The following is a 23,943-nucleotide window of genomic DNA, read 5'->3' on the forward strand; positions in this document are numbered from 1 at the left end:
AGAGAGAGAGAGAGAGAGAGAGAGATAGTATTCCACACATGCTTGCAGACTAGAAACCTGTATTAAAAAAGACACAATTATTATACTCATTTTATTACACAGTTTCAGGTCTATATGTGTGTTTGGCACACACAATCATTTCCACAATTATTCACACTATTGTTAAAGTTAGGTAAAAAAAAAAAGTATTAAGTATACTTTTATATATAAGTATAAAAATCTCACTGAAACATATGTTATTTTATTATTTTGTTATGTTATTTTATATCTGTTACTGTTATTCCCGTAACAATCTATACAAAAGGTGCCAATAATTCTTGCACTGACTCTTTATATTTGACTCTTTAATCCAGATCTGAACAGAAAGCTGAGAAGTCCAGGGCTTTGGGCTTTCCTCTAGTCCTGGGATTTGAACTTATCACCTTCCTGTCACTGATATGAAAGCAGAACCCTGACTGTTATTAGTCACTTTGTTGAGATGTATTGCAAGAGGAGTGGTTTATTGTACTGGATTATTGGAGGAAAAGATATGGGCACCTATGCTGCACAGAATTATTATCCAGATTATAATATTTATAGTTATTAGGACTTTTGAATGTTTTGTAAATTCATAGATACGTTATTTAATGAATAGACAAATATAAAATCTTCAGTGTGATGCAACAGCAATATTTGACTATAATAAGAACAGATTTTTGTCTTAAAATGAAAAAGTGGGGGAATTAATTATTACTGTGAATCTACACAGTAAAAACACACTTTTTTGAAAAATGTATTAAAGTATAAAGCAGGTATAATACAGGTACATGTATATATGAACAGGTGACGGTTGTACTTGAGTGATTCATTAAACTCACAGCATGAGTAAAGTATAAGAATCGCACACACTTCTACAAAATAAAACTAGACTAAAATTGACTAAAGACACCATCAGAAGCAGAGAGACTGTGAGTGTTGAAGTGGGAGTGTAGAGACGGGGTGAGTGAGGGTCATTATTATTTGAGGCGGTGGTCTGGCTTTATGGATTTAAATTGCTGATAAGCATCAAAGCCAATAAAAAAGTCATTGGTGGGCCGAATGGTCTCCAGAGACTGCAGAGAGGGAATGTGAAAAAGCGATCCAAGGACAGTTCTCAGCCACATCACTGAGAGTATACACACACACACGCACACACACACACACACAAAATTTACATTCTATAACTGCAATTCCACATATCAGTTTTATCTCCCAGTAATATTGCAAAAGGTTTAAATTTATAATAATCCATTCAATTTTTTATTTATGGCAAATAAAATTAACAATTTGTTATTTGCTTCTTTACATTTGTGTTATGCTATGAGGCAAATATAGCTACATTTAAAGAAAACACATATTTACTACTACTACTACTAATACTACTACTAAGTAAGTGGGAGACGTATTGTATAGAGCTGTTACAAAAGAAAGGTTTAGTTTTAGACAGTATTTTTCCATTTAATAAAATTCTGTGAACAAAATAATGGCATAGCAGAGTGTAGGTTTTAGAAAATATGTAAATTGTAAAAACATAAATCTTTAAATCTATAAAATCCTTTATTCCTTTGGTTATCCAAGTTTTTATTTGTATTTATTTTTTATATTTTAAAGTTGAAATAAGAAGCACACAATTATTGCTTTGTTATCTCTCTATCTACATTCCAGTGTTAACAGAAAAGGCTGTAGGCTGTCTATTTTTCTTTCCAGATCTTTATTACCAATTACTGCCTGAATCAGAGGATCATTCATTATGGACAGTTCAATATCTATTCATCTAGCAAGAAAGCTGCACACATTAATCAAGAGTCTGATGCAAATCAAACCATGTGGAGTTGCTCGGTATCTCTCAGGATCTGACACTGCTTGACAGTCATATTTGAGGGAGGTAATATTAATCAGCGTTGTACAACGGTTAGTTACAGTCCACTGATTTGACTGGACGAGCGACGACCCAAGACTGCAGATATTTGGCATAACAGCATCGGTACATTTCACCGCATGCATCACTCTGCTTGGCTATGTTCGCTAGGTAAAAATCCAATTCTAGCAACAGTTAATTACACTGAAACCGTTACTACACTTACTACAGGCTGTCAGTCAGTCTGTGCGTTGGCATGGCAACATGCAGTTTTCTTTCCAGCTGTGGCTTCTTTGGGAAGTATTTTTGTTGATGGATAAAATCATTTCCCATGTCGAATATGAAATGTAAAGTTAATCGATTATAATTTCTTGTTTGCAGAACTGGTACATAAAACCCATATCATACTGTGCTTTATTTCTTTATTGTACAAATGCTATTACTGAGGCCACCAGTTTATGCTCCAGTGACTGGAATGATGGTTGACTAAATCCAAGACCTGTTAAACCAACTGTGTGCTTGAAAAAAACTAAGTACGTAAGTAAACTAAGTAACTAAGTAAATAAAAATGTAATTCTTTAAAATGTACATAGCAAGAAATAATTAGTAGAGAGAGATGTCCACACCTGGGGTGTGTAATTGTGTGTGGAGGTAGCACTCGGTGACCTGCACTCTGGTCCATCAGTCATTCATGTAGAAAGAAACTGTTACTGACTGAGTGGTTTATTAACACAGCATCAGATCCAGAGGACACTCTAATGATCTGTACACTATTTGTCTGGCTTTCTCCTCTGTGCTCAAACACAGAAAACGGCCTTAACAGTAGCTACACATATTGATACATATATTTTCCTCACAGCATCAGAACTGTGCAATAGCACATCAACGTTCTCTTTACCAGAGAAATTGGCCAGTGCTAACAATTTGTATGCATTAAACAACAGCATGCTGTATTTTGTATCCATGTTTACATTTTACGCTCTGGACGTTACTTCTTGTTATCACTTATGTGAAAGCAGGTTTAAATAGTTGCACCTTTGAAAGCACAGCTTCAGGTTTAAGCAAGAAACTGTGAGAAACTCACTCTATCTGAAAACGTAGTTACTGTTACAAAGCACTGACACTGGAGACTTCCCCAATAAATGCTGCATAAACACTAGAGATTTTTCTAACCTATCAATAATCCTAGATGTTTTTTATTTGTTTAGGTGGAGCATTTATTATATAAATCATTAAGTTGCTCTTAGAAACAATAGTGTAATAGAACGAGCTAGTTCATATAAATCTATCATTATCCTTACGTCCGTCAGTGCTGCTGTTAAAGAAAACTGGTCAACACCTTCTGACCAATCATCTCTGTGTGAACCAGAACAATGCATTCCCTCTCCATTTATAAATCTACTCTGACAATCATTACTGGTTATGAATACTAAAAACACCTGTCAAATGTGGCTGCTTTATATCTCACTAAAGATTATATCCATCATCAAACACTTCCAGCACAATCTAATTCTATTAAGCCCCTCTATTCATCTTGTCTGTGCATCTCGCCACTCGAAACAGCGGCCGGCGTGATGGATTCAACATGAGCTCTTTTTGACCAGAATTTGACAGCAGTGTTTCCCTTTTTAATTAACTGCAGCACACACTCCTCCTCTTTTTCCCACCAGAAATCCAAATGTAAGACAGAGAGACACAAACACGGAAGCATGGAGAGATTGATGGATCTCAGAGGAGTTTGGTGACAACAAAGGACATCCTCATGGATGGATAAAAAAAACATCATTGCCTATTACAGATAAGTAGACCGGGAGGGGGGATTCAATTATCAGGCCCCTCCCTCAGTCCGTCGGGGGCCAAGAGCGCTCCAGTGAAACCTGGAGGCCACCGGTTCTCAGAGCTCTGCTTTGGAAAGGTTCAGCTCACAGCTCTCTCATGGCTATCTGCTCAGCCATCACCGCTGCATGTTCCCCTGGGGAGTAGCCCACAGTGTGTGTTGTGTGTGTGTGTGTGTTAACGAGGGGGCAGGACAGTTTGGCTGGTCATAAAGAACTGCTAATTTGGCTGGTGCTGAAACGACCTTGGAGAGAAAAACTCATCTCCTCAGGAGTGTAGGATGCTCATGAGTCCCCTGAGTGCTGAGGGGGGCGGATCCTGCTGTCCTTCAGCCCCGCCCCCTGGCCCGCCACTTTGCTCTGTTAATCAAGCCTCTCAAATGGTGATTCTTTCTCCTCAGCCATTAAAAATATCTGATGCATTGAATTTTTGTTTTTTGTTTAGCACAATACTTTATCACAATACTTTTAATATAGAACCTGTAGTTTAGCAACACCTAACACAGAGTTCATGGGCAAATGCCTTATTTTGCCTAAACAAGATGTTTAGAACATAATTGTCTAATGTACAACTCTGAGGTCATGCAAGACTGCTTTTCTAGTGTGACCCTCAGTGATGTATTACCAGCTGAAACAGACACACACACACATCAAATAAAGAGCCAAAGTCCTCACATAATCTTTTACATTCATGGGCCAAAGGAATGTGTTTACTTTCTTATGAGCTTCCTGCTTTTGGGGAAGAATGACTTCCTCCAGCAATGTGCACACCACTACTGACGTCTAGCGAAGCTGTGAACACAGCTACTAAAAATTATTACCCTCATCTATTTTACACAAAGGCACGAAAAGCACATTACAACAAGACGCCAAATAAATACTAGTATGGTTTTCTGTTATGGTTGAGTATGACGACACGGGTAAATGATTGACTCAACATGAGGGGTGTGTGCATGTGCATTGTATAGGGAGATTCACATGACACTGCTGGTCAGTCTGAGGCACTGAAGATAAAACACCATCGCATTTAATTGGTGTATCACATTACAGACCATAACTATTTATGTAACGCTTTTTTTTTCAGTAGTATTTTTTCAGAAGCGATCTGAAATGGGAAGAGCGGTCAGAGTGCTTTACTGCCTGCTGCTGACGCTGGAAGTTGTTGCTGCCCAAGCAGGTGAGAAGTCTTTAAACATTATTCTATCAGGCTAATGCAAGAATGAATCACGAGCTTTAATCTTGAAGTATAACTAGCATTGTTTTCTTTGTGTTTCTGTTGGATCAGTTATTATTATTTCCATCAGCACCTGAACATGGAGAACATTAGGCAGCAAAAAATGACTGACAGCATAGTGTGATGATGTCAAACAGAAGTTGATTATTTTCCTATAGCAGCATCTCTTATAATGTCTTCTTCTTCTTATACCACAACAATTTGCCAGTAATTACACATTTATAATAAAGAATGAATATTTCATCGTACCTTTTAGACATTTAGATTCAAGTCTAATGTAAAATAATGGAACGTTTGTGAAAGAAATTAGTTCGTTATCAAGTTATTGTAGCTATAAACAGCTGTCACTCTCTCAACAGCCTTTATTTTTCATTGCTCATGAGGATATTAAAATTAAAATTGAATTTATTAGGTTAGTGAAAAACCACACTAATTTTTGAAGAAACTCTGGTACAAGCACTGGTACTGCTTTTATAATCTGTTTGTGTTGAGTCGACCATACAATCCCTGTGTAAGTTGTTACTATGGAAACTAACATATTAGAGTTAGTGCATTAATGTTATAGCTATTATAAAAAAATAATCAACATCTTCTGACCAATTAGAATTGAGTACAGTGGGCTAAACAGATATATAGTGAAAAATTCAATTCTCTTTCCTCATGTCAAATCCTTTGTGACTACATGTGTAACAGTCTCCTGTGTTGTTATCTGGACATACACGGAGGTGTTTAAAGATAATCAATATGATGAATTGTTTTTCATGTGGTCGGTGTGTGTTAGAGAGTGTTAAGCGAGCACTACCAAACTGGCTCACTGGCATCATCGCTGTTGCTGTGTTTCTCTTCCTGGTTTTTATTGCCTTCATTGTCAACAAAGCCTGGTGTAAGGAGTCAAGGTAATCACTTAAGCATTACATCACTGAGCATACATACTGAGCTCAGCCCAGTATAGAATGCTATTATTTCAAATAAACCCTTAAACGTACTCAAGTTGCATGATGCTAAATCCAGAGTTTTTTAATGTTAAAGATATTTCAGTGCTCATCAGTTTTACAGATAGTCTGAAAGAGTAATCAGTAACTGTCTGAGTCAACACATTTTCTTACTTCTCTATTAACAGTCAGGAGGATAAGGTCAGCGTGACAACCAACGAATATGCCATGACCAATGGGTCAAACACAAATCTGGATTCAGTCAGGTAAGATTTTATATGCATGGCTTTTAAGCTTCATCATGCTTCCAGATGGATAAACACAATAAAACGCACCACAGTCTACATAACCGAATGCTATATAATTTACCTTGTTCTGAATTTCAGGAGTGATGAACACTACAGCGCTTATGAGAATGTGATTTTTCACAAACCTGAAGAAACCGTGACAGTCATGTGAATCCGGGAAAATGTTCCACAGTCTGTTGGTTGCAATGTGCTGTCCCTTTAAACCAGAAGTAAACGCTAATCCACCTGAGATGTTAAAGATTTCATTAATGGTTCTCTTGCACTTTTCTACATTTACACACATTTAAAGATTATACACATGGGGGAATTTCAAACTAATCTGTTACCAGTCATCACAGTATGTACTAATGGGAAGATCAGTGGACTACATATCCAAAAGGTTAAACATATAAATGCATTTATATGAATGGAAACTGATTTTATTCCATAATTCTCTAGAACCTGTAATTGAATGCAAGCTACTGAAATCCTGATTCATCTATAGATACTAATCTAGCTAGAACAGGCTTATATTTTTTCCCGGATTGCTTCTCAAAGAAATATGAGGGGGAAAAAAAACCCATTCAACTGATCAATTGTCAAAACAGTGAACACAATGACAAATAAAAACCCATTTATTCTTTAGCATTTTCTACAAAATTAACATATTTCCAAATACAGTCTAAGAAAGTCACTGTCTAATATGTTTTATCTGATTCCAACAGACATGAGTGTACAATAAAGTGTTTGAAAATTGTTTAATAATGAGCTAATGAGGTATATCCAGCATGTTTGGTGTTAGTAATAGCTCCTGTTATCACTTACATTATAGCAGCTTTAAAAAGTAGCTCCCTCAACAGGCTCTCTTTTATCTCTCTTTTGAAGCAATAAGATGAAACTGCAGCCTGTCATATTGCAGAAAAAACACAAAGCGTAAACTCATGTCCTGAAAACTCTTCAGTGTGCAGAAAACTTCAAGTTACAGATTTACCTCTGGCTGTTACAAAGTGTCAACAATGACGACTCCAAAAACTCAAATAAACATCCCCTGAAATTACACACAATTTATAATCCATTAATGTGGATACAAGTCCATAGTTGTTACTATAGAAACCGTATCCTTGCAGCCAGGACTATTGTATGAACCATGTTGTTAGAGAATATTAAGGAACATTTTCTGACCAATCAGAATTGAATACTGAACACCCCAGAGGTATAAATATACATATAAACATGCATGTAAATGAAGAAAGACATTGAGTGGGTAAATGTATCAGGTTTATTAGATCATCTCTCATTATCTAATATAATGAATCTTGACATGGTTTCTTTGGGATTTGACATTACATGATCATTTCACAAAGACTGACCAATGAACTAAACATTTCCAGGGCAGGGGATAAACAAGACCGAGACGGAGACAGAGCGAGAGAGAACAAGCATAGGATAGAGACATGTGTTTTAAAGGGAATTCATGGCAGACAGCATGGAGTAAAACAGTCTGCACATGGAAGCCAAGTCATGGCATTGAATTCAGTTTAACAGACACAACTGATGAGAGGAATATGTCTGTGCCGGGAAAATCCTCTACCAGTGGAACCACAGCGCTGCACACTTTTCCCAGAAGGACCATTAAGCTGAAATGTTAGGACCATTTAGAGAGGGAGTGTTGGAGTCAGAGCATTACAGAGATTAGCATTCTACTTCATTTAACACACGTGATTCAGGTCTTCAGCCACTTATCAAAGCCTCAAATGGTGTACACACTAATACACTTGCACAATATACCTACTAGAGTACATAGGCCCTGGAGTTGTTTTTTTATAACATTTTGAAAATAATCTTAGTCTAGGGTGTAACGCAACTACTGTACTGTCTATTTAGCAACATTTTCTTAACCATTGGTGATCTGATGGCCCGCCTCTTTCTAAGCATAATGCAGTGTACAATGACTTCATACGGCTCTAAATGTTTTCATTGTTCCACACTTCATTTTTAGGCTTTATAAGTACATCATCCGGATATTAATAGCACATTACAGCTTGTTGAATTTCCTGGTGTAAAGACACTACTCACACTAAAAGTATGTGCAGTAGACCATTTGAGATGTAGCTACAAATCTCTGCAGAGCTCACTGAGTCAGACACTCCTGATTCCGCGGAGGTTGAATGAGCTTTCTGCGTTTGGGGAATGCCTGATGTAGTGTTTTCATACTCCTGATTCAGCTCAGTATGAAGCCTAAGCTGAAATGTGTCGAGCGTATCCCTAACGCAGAAAGCGGTTTACCTCGGCGTGGACATTTCTGACGACCCTGAGGTCATACGGGTGTCTTGCAAGAATTTGGCACACTTCCGTTTGAAGCTCGGGAGTCCAGCTGACACAGGATTTCCTCATATTGTGGTACACACAGTGTAAAACGATACATTTCACATACCATCTTCATTTCAACGTTGACCAGAAATGCTAGTTCAAAAGTCCTATAAAATCAAACTGAATTAATGAAATAAATTACATATTTACATTAAAAAGATTTGTGCAATTAAATGATGAAACACTGATGACTGTTTTAGTCCAAAAAATAAAACAAACAAACACTCTAATGCTCACAAAAATTCTTTGTGAATCTGACAGCTGAAGTCTGACATGATTATTCGGTCAGAAACAGGAACGCTGTGCTCTAAATTACTCCACTTCACTACAATAGATCATGCTGCGTCTACTGTTGGTGAGACAATAATAATGAAGAAGAGCACATATACAACAGAAACAAACACAAACAGACTTCTCAGCATGATCTAATTAAGGCCAGCGAAAACATAATGTTTAAGCACTAATCCCTTATCACAGTTCATCCCTATATTTTTCTATATACGACAGTGTGTGTGGGTGCGTAGAAACATTCATTAGTGATGACTGATTCTTATTAGCAAGCAAAGTGATTTAAAATGTCAGTCAGCTGGTGAAACTGTGTGTATCTGCATGTGTTAGTCACTCAAATCAGGAATCACTAAGTGGCTGCTGCCACCATTCATATTTCAACATGATGACTGGGAATGTTTTCAGAATTGATGTGTTTTACTGCAACGGCAGATCTGCGTTCAGGTGCTTTAATTTAGTGTTTCCAGGTAAATCAAAAAGAAACAGGGATAGCTTTGTGAAAAAAAAAAGAGAAAAGAAATCTTAATGTTTTTCAACGTAATTTCTTTGGGGAGAACATGTCGTTACCAATGACAAGAATTTCAACATGTTTACCTGCACCAAGAAATCCTAAAAACCTCTTCACTCTCAACTCGCTCATAATGGAGGTTTTTTTTTTTTTTTTTGGAAATTTCTGGCTTGTCTTTCAACCAAGCAATAACAAGAAACTGAATGTTAAAAGGAATTTACATGCCGGGGCAATTCAGTGATTATTGATATAATTCTATTGCTTATAGACATTGCGTAATGGATGTGGAGTAACTGATGCTTTAATACAAAGGACTACAACAATACAACACACTGGATATCCTTTTTTCCATTCATTTAAAAAAATAGATTCTTGTAACTGTGGTCAAACTTAGTTGTTTCCTTCATCACTGACCCTTGCTGTTGTTTCAGCCATATATTTATTTATTTACTTATTTATTTATACAAGATTCTGACCTTTGTGCTTCATATCTGTATAAATGTAAACAACTAAGCTCTCAAACTAAGCTTTGTAAAACACGTCCTTTATCATATTAGGCCACTTTTTCAGAGGACGGATCTGGTGTGTTGTAATAGTGTTTATACACCACAACACCTTTAAGGAATAAAGTAAGTATTCAGACTTTCTGTATTGCTCCAGGGTTGGACATTTGGAAGCTTCACACCATCTTTCATAACATTCTCACATCTGTCTCATTCTAGGCTTATTACTGATAGACTTTAATGCTTTTTTTGTTCTTATCTCAGTACAGGGAAATTGGTCAAAATTCTTGTCCATTGTAAGCATGCATACGCTACAGACAGAGGAACCTACTGAGATTAGGTATTTTCTTAATCTGGCACGGAGTCATATCCCTGAACCGCTTAGCTACAGGCTGGGATTGATTAGTGTGTTGACTATAAGCATGTAATAAATCAATTAAGTTAACATAGGAGACATCCATGCCTGACATCTGCTCATTGCTCAAAACTGCATTAAACAAAAGGATTTAAGACAATGGACATGAGCAGTTTCCCTTCTTTTCTAGTGATCGATCCAAACTGTGCACACATGTTAAAGGGGTTACGTTAAAATTGATTCAGATCTCGGCTGAAGTTTGTGTTACTGAACTCTACTGAGGAAATTTTGATCAGGTGCTATGCACAGCCCCTTGAGGAGGCGAGTGTGTGTGTGTGTGTGTAACAGGCTTCAGAATCCTCTCCTTGGATTGTGACAAGATTGCAACAGGTCTGAGTTGTGTGTGTGTGTGTGTGTGTAACAGGCTTCAGAATCCTCTCCTTGGATTGTGACAAGATTGCAACAGGTCTGAGTTGTGTGTGTGTGTGTGTGTGTGTGTGTGTAACAGGCTTCAGAATCCTCTCCTTGGATTGTGACAAGATTGCAACAGGTCTGAGTTGTGTGTGTGTGTGTGTGTGTAACAGGCTTCAGAATCCTCTCCTTGGATTGTGACAAGATTGCAACAGGTCTGAGTTGTGTGTGTGTGTGTGTGTGTGTGTGTGTAACAGGCTTCAGAATCCTCTCCTTGGATTGTGACAAGATTGCAACAGGTCTGAGTTGTGTGTGTGTGTGTGTGTGTTCGTGGCAGTCCTTATGAGTGTGTGTTTGTGTTAAGACAGTACAGACAGTGTAACAAGCCCTCTCTGTTTCTTCAGGATGGCCACAGCCTGCTCATGTGTGGCTCCCTCCAGACTCTCTCCGTTCACTGACAGGATCTGATCTCCACGCTTTAGACGTCCATCCACCGCTGCTGCACCCTACACACACACACACACACACAGACAAACGCCAAAATCATACATGAACTTAATAATCAACATAAGAATTTATTGTTTTTATTACACTAAACTATATTCCTCATGGATTTAAAGTATACCAAAATCATTCAAAAACGTTATCAGTTTATTGGCTACATGACCCACCATCAAATTCAATCTGTACATTCCAAGTCATTTATCCAAGGAATAATATGTGATAAAATAGTAGTCAGATTGAACAAACAACAAAATTTGCCTAGCATTGAATGGAAAAGGATGTGAAAACAGAAAACAAGAATTTAATTCTAGCAGCAGGCTGTGGTATTTTCTTAGTAGAAAATGTCGCTCACAGACGCAGACTAGCTGTATAAAATCTTAGCTGTTCATTAAAGCATTAAGTCACATCTCAACACGTTCATGTTTAACATAAACATCTGTCTTAAGCAATAGGATTACAAGCGGGCAGCACTAATTACAGGTGTGACTAGGGTCCAATGTGTTTTGTGATCTGCAGATCTGGTCTGCAGACACCCGTGGAGGTCTGGGACATGTGTGATGAACATTATATATTGTAGTAGGAATGACAATGTGTCTCCTACACTATCGAACAATCTGCTAGTCACTGGTGTTGCCAGGTTAGCTGCTTGGAGCTGCTTCCACTGCTGATATGTGTAATGAGTTGAATTCTTTGTCTGACAGTCAGTCTGATTGTTAGTCTGATGGCTGACATTTTTTAGACTGAGGATTAAAAGTTTTGTGTACTTAAACTGCATGAAACCAAGATATGTGTCATGTGTTAACACCCTGAATGTGATTTTCCAACAGCAGCATGTCCCAAAGTGTTTTATTCCTCTTATACCACAGCACTGTTTCAGTGATTACATTTTTTCTAATTGAACAGCACATTTTATTACTCATTTATAGTTACATTTAAATGTGATAAAATGTCTGAGAAATGAGTTAGTTCCGGGTTATCATTTATGTTAAAGCATCACAAAGTCCTCCATCCTTAAGACTTTGCTGAAATGGAAAATTGACTATTACTTTTACAGAAGTAACATTGGAGACTCCACCCATAATTACACTGGAGACTTCTCCCATACTTACGCTGGAAACTCCTCCTATAATTTAACAAAGGTCTCCTTACAGAACACATCACCATATCAACAATAATATGTTTGTGACATAAGCACATTTTTAATCCATTTATTCTTAGTCTTAGATTGTGTGTCCTGCACAGCCTAAAGACAGCTGCAGGTTTTATATAGAGACACATACATTTTGAATAGATTTCCTCTCTCATACCAATATTAACGATCACGCTACACACCACAGAATTTTAAAAAATGGTGATGTTAGCCTGTGGCCAGATTACAAAAGGAATCAAAACACAGAGCTCATTAAAAAAACCCACATGCAACATGCAGGCAGCAAAGAGTTCTTAGCTTGCTAAAGCGAACTCTCTCAGTTAGTGATGAATATATAAAACCCTTAATGGGACTTACAGAGGAACAAACCAAAGAACTGTTTAGAGCTGTGCATTATTTTTTTCCTCAAAGAAAAATGACAGCTTATGATCATCACTGGTGAGTAAAGTGATTCTGATGCTGAGTCTGATAGCAGCAGGGATCTGATGTCTTACTCGTGTCTGTCCCCTGCTGGTTCCTGGTGGTCATAGCAGAAACAGGGCAAAGAACACACTTCTCTTTATTCCTTAAGTTCTGGTAATATCACAATTTGGAAATGAAACATTCTTTGAAGTTTTCTGTCCTTTTTTTCTGGTTATTTTGGTTTATAAACAGATTGCTCATCTGTACACAAGAGTAATGATGTGAAACTGTGTTAAATTTGATTGGTGTGTAATTCAGAATCAAAAAGATGGTCCAGTCATCCCTCTCTTAATTATACTTGATACGTGGAATCGGACAGTGAGCTACACTGAGATATATTATATTATGTAGATCCATGACTGTGGGTTAAGTCAGTGTACATGTTTGTACCTTGCTGAAGACAGTTTTGACGTAGATGGGCAGGTCTCCATGTGGACTCCCGAAGCCGCCCACGATGCTGAAGCCGAGCCCTTCAGTGCCCTTCTCCAGAGTGATGCTCTTTGGCTTGGGCGTTCTGTCACAAGACACAAAAATTAAAAAAAATTAAAAAAATTATTTCAGGATATAAGATTATACATATAGTAGGTAACATATATAGTCACTGGCCACTTTTATAGGAACACCTGATTCCCTGCACATTTATGCGGTTATCTAATCAACAAATCATGTTATGTTAACGCACAAAAAGAAAATACTTTTTACTAAAGGGTTGAGATGCAAAGCTTCTCAAAATGCACAGCATGTCGAAACTTGAGGTGGACGGGCAAAAAAAAAAACAGCAGAAGGGCTGTTATTGGATAGAAATTAGTAACAAGAAAGATTACACCTGAATGTACAGGATGCTGTAAGGCATCAAGGTCTATTTGTTTTGTCCTACTTGAAGGTAATAAGTCAAAAAATATCATACTCGTGGAGAAACCAGAATACGCAGACTTCTTTGTCTTAAAGATGTTAATAGAGCCATGCAGATGTAAAAAATTAATCTCAGCTTCTGACAAATCAGATCCAAGAACTCTTTAGTGCTCTGCTATAAATGAAATTACTGATGGAAAAAAATAATCAATTTAGAGCACGAAGTCTCAAATGCATTTTAGATAATGTAATCAGGCATAACATTATGACCACAGACAGGTGAACTGAATGACACTGATTATCATGGCAGCAAGTGAACATTTTGTCCTCAAAGTTGATGTGTTACAAGCAGGAAAACTGGGCAAGCGTAAGGATTTGAGCGAGTTTGACAAGGGCCAAATTGTGATGGCTAGACGACTGGATCAGAGCATCTCCAAAACTGCAACTCTTGTGGGATGTTTCCGGTCTGCAGTGGTCAGTATCTATCAAAAGTATCCTTTAAGTCCTGTAAGTATCCTTCAAAGGATCTGCTGCTAACATATTGGTGCCAGATTCCAAAGCACACCTTCAGGGATCTTGTGGAGTCCATGCCTTGATGGGTCAGCAAAAGGGGGACCAACACAATATTAGGTAGGTGGTCATAATGTAATGCCTGATCGGTGTATGTTTATATGAAATAATGAAAAGAAAAAAAATTCTTAAAGTGTGTATTAGTGGATGGGTGAGTTTTCCCAGTAAATGGTCTCAGAACTCACTCTGGCTCTGTAATCGGGGTCTCAGTGTTGGTGCTCAGGCCGGAGCTCGAAGACATGCTCTCCACCTGACTGGCGATGGCGCTGATGTTAGTGTCTGCTATCACCTGTCAGACACACAAGATCAAACATCCCAAGAGAAATTTACCTTCAAAAAACATATCTGTGTATTCAACCACTGTCAAAACACTCTCCCTCTCTCACACACACACACACACAAAAGTATTCTGCTAAAATACAGCACAAGCTTCTCTGACATCAACCCTCATATCAGTGAGTCTGAAAGCATGTGTGTCATAAAGATGACTGTATGCCTGTGATAACGTGCATCTGTTAATGTGATGTGTGTGTTGGGCGTTGAAATGCACCCCTTTAATCCCTCCTGTCCTGGGTGCCATGCGTACGATTGTTCTACAGACAGGCGCTGCTTCAAAGACATCGATCTTCCGACAAACACTTCTTCCCATCACTCATCAGCCCCCTGTCTCCATTCTCCTGCATTAATAAAGGATTTTTTTTCCCTTTTTCACAGCATTTCATTTCTTTATTTTGCCCACACATCAATTAAACCTGATGACTGCAATGACGGTGGCGGCGCTCCGAAAAACCCTAATTTCCATATTTAATTAACAATGAGGCAATTAAAACTAAAACACACAACAACAAACAAAAGCTAATTAAAGAATGACTTGGCCAGTTTGTGAGAAAAGTGCAAAAACATTCCCTTGCCATCACATTCACTTATCTCAGAGAGAGAGAGAGAGAGAGAGAGAGAGAGAGAGAGAGAGAGAGAGAGAAAGCACAGCAGTTGTGGAAATTTTTAAAAGAAAATCCAGAGAAATCATATCCAGTAACTACATGGCCTCTGTGAATATGACTGCATACCTCTAGGGGCCAAAACAATGTAAAAATAATCAAATAATCACACTAAATATTGAGATGTCATGTGGCATTTGACACATGGGGAAAACTGGGTTAATTCCACATGTACCTGCTATTGAGAGAAAGAGATGAGAGGACATGCACGTAAATGAGCAGGAATGGACGTGGTAAAGAGGGAGAGAGGGAGAGGAGGAGAGAGAGGAGAAGAGGGGGAGAGAGAGAGAGAGAGAGAGAGGGGTAAACAGTAATTGGTCTCTTAGCTGGTGTAATCAGCAGCATGCAGGCAGGGCTCCCCCTGTTTGAAAGCTCGCTGCATTCCTCCTGGAGCGCGGCAGATAACAGTGCATTTGCATAAAGGCTCGGGATTATCTGGCAACCCGTGCTCAACTGCCGCACAGCTGCTGAGAGCTGATAACAGCGCAGTGACACAGCACCAACCACTCACACACTACAATAAATCCACACACACACACACTGCACTGTATAACATACACATACAGTCAGCGATCAGCACACAAACACAATCCTATACATTCTCCTATACACGATCACATACACAGCCCTCTCTCTTTCCCACACACATGCACCTATACACATTTTCTCCCTCATTCACAATTTTTACTACAATCATGCATGAATAGAAAAAGCTCCAGGATATACAGGTGGGTGATAGAACGGACACGGACATTTACCGGAGACTGAAAAACAGCATGACTAGATACAAAAAAAAAAAAGTAGCTTTGAGTTAAAAGCTACATAAAATGTGCATTATGCATGAGCAATCAGGCTAAAGAATCATTTCAATGCAAAGAGCTTAAAGGAAATTCAGAGATTTGGGTTGGAGCCGTGGTGCTCTACAGTGACGCTGCACTACATGGAGAACACATCCTTTGAACTTGCCTTCCTCAAATCCCTTCACACAAACACACTGTTACAGAGTGAAAAAGACAATATTTCACATCACAATATTATCGATCTGTGAATGTTACACAGGTACACAGAACGAACACAACATTTATGAAAGATAACTTCTGAAACATTATTCTGACATAAATGTAAAGTTACTGTAGTGTTCTTAGAGAGAGAATAGAGCTGGTCACAATATTAAATAAGAAGCCCCAATATTACTACCACCGATCTGGACACTATTATAAAGCCGTTATTGTTGAGCTTTTCCGCACGGGGCTTGAGTATAGACACAGCCATGTTGTGCATACAAGCAAGAACACATTCACTGAAAGACTAACATCAACATCAAAGCAGCACCATTTGGGACTGCATTTTTTTTTTTGTCCCTTTTGTGTGATCTGAATTTGATTGGACGATGGTTGTATTGTCAATTTATTTCTACATCGTTTACGCTTATTCACTCTCTAGCGCATTCTCGATCGCTGCTGATGACATGTTACGGATGCGCCAATGACACAGGCTGATCCCCAATGTAAACCAAATACAGGAAGTGTGATCAATTGACATGGCTACAGTCTGGGCTAGAAAGAAATCAGCCCCCAGTCTCTACTTCAGATTATTCTGTATTCATTTTACAAGCATTCCTGTTCTTGGTTCCAGAAAAAAAAAAACCTTTTGTGTTAAAGCAAATTATCTGATGTGGATTACAAATGTATTTGATTCTAAATATTATATCAACGTCTTTTAATCTCTGAAAACAGGAGCGTGTAAAAAGACAAGTGAACTGAAATGAATCAAAAACTACAGCGTGAGAAATGCACTCTATACCAAAAACAAATAAAAGGTGCTGTGCCAAAAAGCAATCTTGCAGCAGTGTAAGAGCAGTTAGTATTCTTAATGTTCTAGTAAAAGGTCCATATAAATCACTCCAAACTAATTATTTCCTCGCCAAGCCTTCATCTCCATTTGAGATTTACAGCCACTCTGTTTTAATGTGTGGAAGAGTTACACTAATTTACACTTGACAGATCTGCACTGGTGTGTAATTGTGATTGCTGTGGTGGCAATTTGGCACCATGTGGCAGTCAGTCACCACCTTGTGCACATAAAAACTTTTACAACTAGTTTTTTTCCCCCCACTGGGGTTCTTTATGCTTTACCTTTATTAATAAAACCTCCAAGCCTCGTTTACAAATACTCTCAAAAATTAGCGATACTAATAGGTTTAATACTAATTTTGTTTTTGTACAGATATCTAAGATGCAACCTATTTCTGAACAGACTCTCTAATCACTATTTTCGTGCTATTTCATACAAAGGACAGTGAGCTTTAACGTCAAATCTTTTTGCATGTACCTGCAACGTGATGTTGCCGTAGGCGTGTTTCAGCATGGTGACCACCTCTCCGTGAGTCAGACCATCCAGAGAATGAGAGTTAATGCTCACAATACGGTCGCCCACCTACACACACAGAGAGAAAACACACAACAAAGATATAATTATAAAGAACCTATGCATTTGATTAATCAATTCCAGTCCAATGCCATTCAGAGCAAAGGCCTTCATCTTTTTTTTTGCTACACAAAAAAGCTTAATCAATAGCAATCCTTCTGTCTGTACATAAAGACAGAGGGCTAAAAGGAAAGAGGTGAAAGGTGAGCATGAGGGATGTGGTGTGTGTGTGTGGTAACCTTGAGGCGGTGGGTCCTGGCAGCTACACCATTAGCCTGAATCATGGCAATGAAAATGGGGATGTCTCCTAGTGGACTGCCCTTTCCTCCAGCTATACTGATCCCCAAAGCATCAGTCGGACCCTGCGGGGAAACACACACATACACACACAACTTCATGCAGCCTCACGCTCATGAGGCACTTTCAGTAACACTCAGCTGATGGTTACAAGAAATGGTTAGAAGACTTGATAGAAGGAATGATTGGATTCTTACACGAGTGATCTCCACTTTGCGTAGACCTGTTTCAACTACTGAAATGACACAAAACACACAAAACAAAGTCAGTACAAATCTGTATGAAAAACGAGACAAGTCAATGTTTCACTGTTTTATTTTCTGAAGTCAGATAACGCTGAATACTAGATCAGTGCTGGATCTGGTTTCCTGACTTTGAGTCTGAGGTGAAGGAAATGTGAATATCACAGCATTCTTATAGAGCTGCTGAAAATCATAAGATCATTAAAAACCACTTGAAACAATCATTAAAAACCACTTGAAAGTAAAGCTTCAAGTGGCCACTGTCTTCTGGTAAAGGCGGTGTGGCCTGGGAAATCCCTGCACAGTGAGACATTTTTCCTTTTTCTCTGTAGCACACATCTCAACCACTAGTCAGGTATAGAATGCTATATTCTGGTTACTCGAGTTACTGTAAAGGTTATTTGAGTTACTGTAGCCTTTTAGCCAGCTCAAAGCAGTTTCTCCTCTAGCCTCACTCACCAACAAGGACCAAACCAGCAGAACCACTGTTCACTAGAACTGGAAATGCATAATTTTATGCATTGCCACATGCTTGGTTGATTGGATAATTGTATGGATGTACAGCTGTACAGATGTTCCTATAAGTGGCTGCTGAGTGTATGTGGGTGACACATTGAAGACAGGTACCAGAGCTCTTGGTGTTGGCTTCATTCCCAGTTCTCTTAGTGCTGCTGGGTAACTGGCTGGGTTGTGGGGCAGTGGGAGGCACCATGGGGGGCACAGGGTTGCTATTAGTCATATTACTTGAATGACTCTGGAAATAGAAGAAGGACAGGGAATGAGCATGATGCTTAGCACAGGTAAAATATTATACACAAATAGACTTGCAACACATATACACACACATCACATTTACACACAGTAGTAACTCATGCAGGAGAAGCCAGCACACAGACACTGCAGTATAACAGGGATGAATGCTGTACATCAGAAAACAGTCCCATGGTTGATCATGCAGTATCTAAATGGTGCTCAGTGCCACAGCTTGGGTTGGTGTTAGTGGTTAGAGTTTGGAGTGTGTCAAACAGTTGGCATGCAGAGTCAAGAGAGTGCAGTGAGGATCCCAGCCCTGATTTACACACCTGGCTTCCCTGGGAGGTGCGCCTGGAGGAGATCCAAGAGGCAGCCTTCAGCCGTCCCACTTCTAGCTGCACCATTCCCCTGGCACACTGCATCAGGGCAGAGTGCATGGTGTGTGAATGATGCACTCAAGTTTTAATGTACACACACAAACACACGCGTAGACACACATACAGACACTTGGCTGTACATGTGGCAGTGTTGTAGTCAGTTATTCTTCAACCCAAACTGTGTTAGAAGTCAACGTCCAGTCAAAGATTGGTGTTATACTTGATTTTAATTATGCATATGTAAGATGCCTGCTCTGTGCATGTTCAAAAAATGTATTATAGGAAATATAAACCATGGGCAGGACACCATAATGTGACAATGTATCTGTCAGTCAAAACTGCTTTTCAACATATATTAGTATATTCATCATGTCATGTACACTGACATGGTTTTCCATACAAAACTAACTTCATATTGTTCAAGACTTAAGAGGCACTACCACTATACTAATTACTCAATTCAAATTTTATTTGCCACATACACAGTAGGACAGGGGAAGTGCATTTTATGATGGTCTTTGTTATATAAAAATAATCAAGTTGTTATCAAGATATTATACTGTAAACAGCAACAGTAGCTTGTCTGTTGGATCGGATCACACGGGCCAGCCTTCGCTCCCCATGTGCATCATTGAGCCTTGGCCGCCCATGACCCTGTCACCGGTTCACCACTGTTCCTTCCTTGGACCACTTTTGATAGATACTGACCACTGCAGACCGGGAACACCCCACAAGAGCTGCAGTTTTGGAGATGCTCTGATCCAGTCGTCTAGCCATTACAAGTTGGCCCTTCGTCAAACTCGCTCAAATCCTTACACTTGTCCGTTTTTCCTGCTTCTAACACATCAACTTTGAGGACAAAATGTTCACTTGCTGCCTAATATATCCCACCCACTAACAGGTGCCATGAGGAGATCTTCTTCTTCTTTCGGCTTTTCCTTTCAGGGGTTGCCACAGCGAATCATCTCTCTCCACCTATCCCTATCTTCTGCATCCTCAACACTTACACCCACAAGCTTCATATCCTCATTTATTACATCCATATACCTCCTCTTTGGCCTTCCTCTTTTCCTCCTGCCTGGCAGCTCCATGTCCAACATTCTCCTACCAATATACTCACTCTCCCTCCTCTAAACATGTCCAAACCATCTTAATCTGTCCTCCCTAACTTTGTCCCCCAAACGTCCAACATGAGCTGTCCCTCTGATGTACTCGTTCCTAATCCTGTCCAACCTTGTCACTCCCAGAGAGAACCTCAACATCTTCAGCTGTGCTACCTCCAGCTCTGACTCCTGTCTCTTCCTCAGTGACACTGTCTCTAAACCATACAGCCATACTGTCCTGTACACCTTCCCCTTGATTCTCGCTGATATTTTTCTATCACACAGAACTCCCGACACCTTTCTCCACCCATTCCAACCTGCCTGCACTCGCTTCTTTACCTCTTTCCCACACTCTCCATTACTCTGGACTGTTAACCCAAGTACTTAAACTCCTGTAACTTCTTCACTTCTTCACCCTGTAATCTTTTTCCACTTCCCTCCCTTTCATTCACACACATGTACTCAGTCTTATTACCACTGACTTTCATGACTTGCCATGATGAGGAGATAATCAGTGTTATTCACTTGACCTGTCAGTGCTCATAAAGTTATGCCTGATCAGTGTGTGTGTTTGTATGTATATATATGACTAAGCTGCTAAGAAGTTGCATTAAAGGATTAATAAAGTCTGTCTATCTATCTATCTATCTATCTATCTAGAGTCAGAAAAATAAAAACGGTTGAAAAATGGAAATAAAATGAAGGCAAGAAAATATAAGGAAATAAAGTGATATTTGCAATGTGACATCACCACTGGTAAAGTGGTACATTCTGTTATATATTCCATTTTATTTTATTACTTTATCTTATCTTTTATTACTTTATTTTATTATTTTATCTTATTGCATTGTTAATTCCATTTTAACAACAATATTGATTTCTTGATTCTGATTAAAAATTGTTGATTTTCTTTATAACAGCTTATCTGACAGTCGTGCCGGCTGTAATTCAATTCACAAATTATTATTAATGAACTCATTTTAATATATTATAGTTTCTATAGTAACAGTTCTATTCCTTTTAAAAACAAATCTGTTTGTCACTCCTCTCACACAGAAACCTGCTATTCACTATTGTGTTTTAGCTCTGTCCTGCCCCCCAGTGGAGAATACTGGATTTCCTCCAGATGCACACATGATATGTTCATAAACATGTGAACAGTGCTGCAATGGTGTGCTCATAGTTACGCCTTCACATTCAGATTAAAGCCAAAGTCCATTAACTGCAGTGGCAACAGCAGTTTTTAAAAAAAACCCACTATAACCTAACTGCACATAAAATCTTTAGTGTATATACACAGTATGTGTATACTGATGAGCTTGTATCAGCTGCACATGTACAGCTACTGTGTTTCTACAGAGTGGAATTATGATTATGAGCTGAACTCCAGTGAGGCGAGAGTCAAGTAACAACATCGAATACAAAATACCAGAAAACATCACATCTAGCAAGAAAACACGTCTTCTCCATCAGCAGGGCATATGTAAAAAAGTATATTAATATGAATACCAGTAAAGCAAGTTTTTTAATACATACCACATCGAATATAAAAATAAATGAATAAAACACTATAATTAACATCCTGTATTTCCTTATGTGATGTCCACAGACTTCATATAAATTCCCCTTCAAAATAGCACAATCCTCAGTATACACACGCCAATGGCGACACCTTGTGGCTGTTTTTAGCAGCTTCCTTGTAGCCCACTTTGACTAAATCTCCTCTAATCCTGCATGGGCTGTGGGATGTTATCACTCGCGGTGTTGTAAGCAGGGCTTAAGACTTTAAGGCTGTACTTACCTTAAGGACAGCAGCAACAGTCTCTTGAGAAGCTCGTCTCATGTCCTCTCCATCCACAGACAGGATCTGGTCTCCCTGCATGAGCCTGCCGTCCACATCAGCTGCACCACCTTTAACCACATCAGAGATGAAGACACCTGTGCCGTTCCTGCAGAGATGAAAGGGGAGATGGAGAAAATAGGTGAAATCATGTAACCTTGCAGTTTCTTCACTGTACTGCAATGTTTTGTAGTAGATAATTTTACATTAAATATCCAGTACAAAATATTAACATCAAATCAGCTGTTTCCATTAGGAGCTTGTCACTGCTTAGCCCTATGTACTATGCATTTTTTGTGTTATTGTTACTCTGACATCACTGACTCCTGTGTTTCATTGCACAGGTTATAGTGAGGAAAACACAAAAGTACTAATGTTGTTTCCAGGACTAAGATGTTAAGAAACAGTGCTACTTTAATGTGATAGTCAAACTCAGCTCTATCATTTATACTAATCCCTAAGCATGGAGTGGGGCTAACCTCTGAAAGTCTGGCCACATACCTTTTGCCCACGATGCTGAGGCCAAGACCACGGCCACTCTTCTTTTGCAGTTCCACAGAGAAAACGTCCAGGTTTTCCTCATCGCGGTACTGTGCTTCATCTCGCAGAACCGTCAGACGCACTTTAGCAGGAGTCTGTCTCAGAGCTGCAATGGCATCCTCATGAGCTACACTGCGCAGGTCCACACCGTTCACCTACAGGGGACAACACAGAGCATTACCAAGAGACCATTAGATAATACAAAATATTTAGTCTTTTACATATCGCAGAGTATGCAGTGAATTAATGATGAATGACAGGTTAGGGCTATACAGCATCTGTGGAAACATTTGCCTTTAATACACATGACTTCCTGGGCCCTAAAACCAGGCTGCAGTACAACTTTTATCCAGCAGATGGAAGCACTTCCTCAGTCTGCAGCAGATAAAACTTGGCTCAGTGAGAGTTTGTTTGCAGGTTTGCTTTCACACAGACAAATTCCTGCTCAATTACTGTTCTTTCCATTAAATCTTTTTACTGTATATTTTTTTACTTGATGGATCACAAAGTAGCTCCTCAGCAAAGGAGCTGGGTCTATGGAATTATCAGCTTTCTGCTTCACCATCTCTCTCTCTCATGGTTATAGTGTCTTCATTGTGAGCTGACTGTCTTCCAGAGGCAAAAGGTTCTCATCACTGTAATTTTCATTCAGTGCTACATCTCCCTCTCTCTCCCCAGTTTCTCTTCATCATTCTCACCTCCAGTATCTGGTCTCCAGCCCACAGTCGGCCATCCCGTGCTGCTGCTCCTTCCTCATATACCTCATGGATCACTATAGCATCCTGGAGAGGAAGATAGCGAGAAAGAAAGAGAGAAAGAAAGAGAGCGAGAGAGGGGGAGAAACACTGATTATTGTGCAAGACTCATAACCCTCAGCTCTGTCCTTGGATTTAATGTATTAACCTGTCATTATCCTTTTACTTTTCATTTGAAACCATTCACAATGAATAAAAAATAATAAATTGCCTGACACAATTTTAAATGGCAAAGAAACTAATAAAACTCGCTCAGTCACAGGTAAAGACAAGAAGGATTTCAGTATTACACTCTCATAGTCAGTGATTTATTTAACAGCAGCCTAAGCTGCAGAAATACAATTAATTATAATTATTACTTTTTTTTTTATTTTAGTTTTTTTCACTAACATCAGCTCATTAAGACAGCCCAGCATGCAGGTTCTATTGCTAGCTTTTGATCATCCACTGATCATTATTATTTCAAGCATGATT

The 23,943-nt window shown here is 38.9% G+C and overlaps 2 protein-coding genes across 7 annotated transcripts in view; one reads left to right on the forward strand and one right to left on the reverse strand.

The window, feature by feature from the left end:
• Positions 1-4,675: 4,675 nt before the first annotated feature.
• Positions 4,676-6,809, forward strand: pdzk1ip1 (PDZK1 interacting protein 1). The gene is made up of 4 exons (XM_058401370.1): positions 4,676-4,888; positions 5,727-5,841; positions 6,066-6,143; positions 6,264-6,809. Exons 1-4 carry the CDS (start codon positions 4,822-4,824, stop codon positions 6,334-6,336), a joined length of 333 nt encoding a protein of 110 aa, XP_058257353.1. The 5' UTR covers positions 4,676-4,821; the 3' UTR covers positions 6,337-6,809.
• A 1,009-nt stretch (positions 6,810-7,818) lies between these two features.
• Positions 7,819-23,943, reverse strand: part of patj (PATJ crumbs cell polarity complex component) — a 114,573-nt gene continuing 98,448 nt past the window's right edge. For 5 of the 6 annotated variants that reach the window (XM_058401365.1, XM_058401364.1, XM_058401363.1 and 2 more), the window contains 11 exons: positions 23,413-23,496; positions 22,676-22,869; positions 22,136-22,283; positions 19,184-19,270; positions 18,729-18,855; positions 18,057-18,094; positions 17,802-17,924; positions 17,467-17,571; positions 14,323-14,426; positions 13,106-13,229; positions 7,819-11,105 (listed from right to left, as the gene is read on the reverse strand). In XM_058401365.1, the coding sequence (XP_058257348.1) occupies positions 10,959-11,105; positions 13,106-13,229; positions 14,323-14,426; positions 17,467-17,571; positions 17,802-17,924; positions 18,057-18,094; positions 18,729-18,855; positions 19,184-19,270; positions 22,136-22,283; positions 22,676-22,869; positions 23,413-23,496 (1,281 nt within the window). In that variant the 3' untranslated portion in view covers positions 7,819-10,958. The remainder of the gene's footprint in view (positions 11,106-13,105; positions 13,230-14,322; positions 14,427-17,466; positions 17,572-17,801; positions 17,925-18,056; positions 18,095-18,728; positions 18,856-19,183; positions 19,271-22,135; positions 22,284-22,675; positions 22,870-23,412; positions 23,497-23,943) is intronic. The other variant, XM_058401368.1, reaches the window with a different exon arrangement.

This window comes from Hemibagrus wyckioides, linkage group LG10 (genome assembly GCF_019097595.1).
Source record: "Hemibagrus wyckioides isolate EC202008001 linkage group LG10, SWU_Hwy_1.0, whole genome shotgun sequence".
Lineage (NCBI taxonomy): Eukaryota > Metazoa > Chordata > Actinopteri > Siluriformes > Bagridae > Hemibagrus > Hemibagrus wyckioides.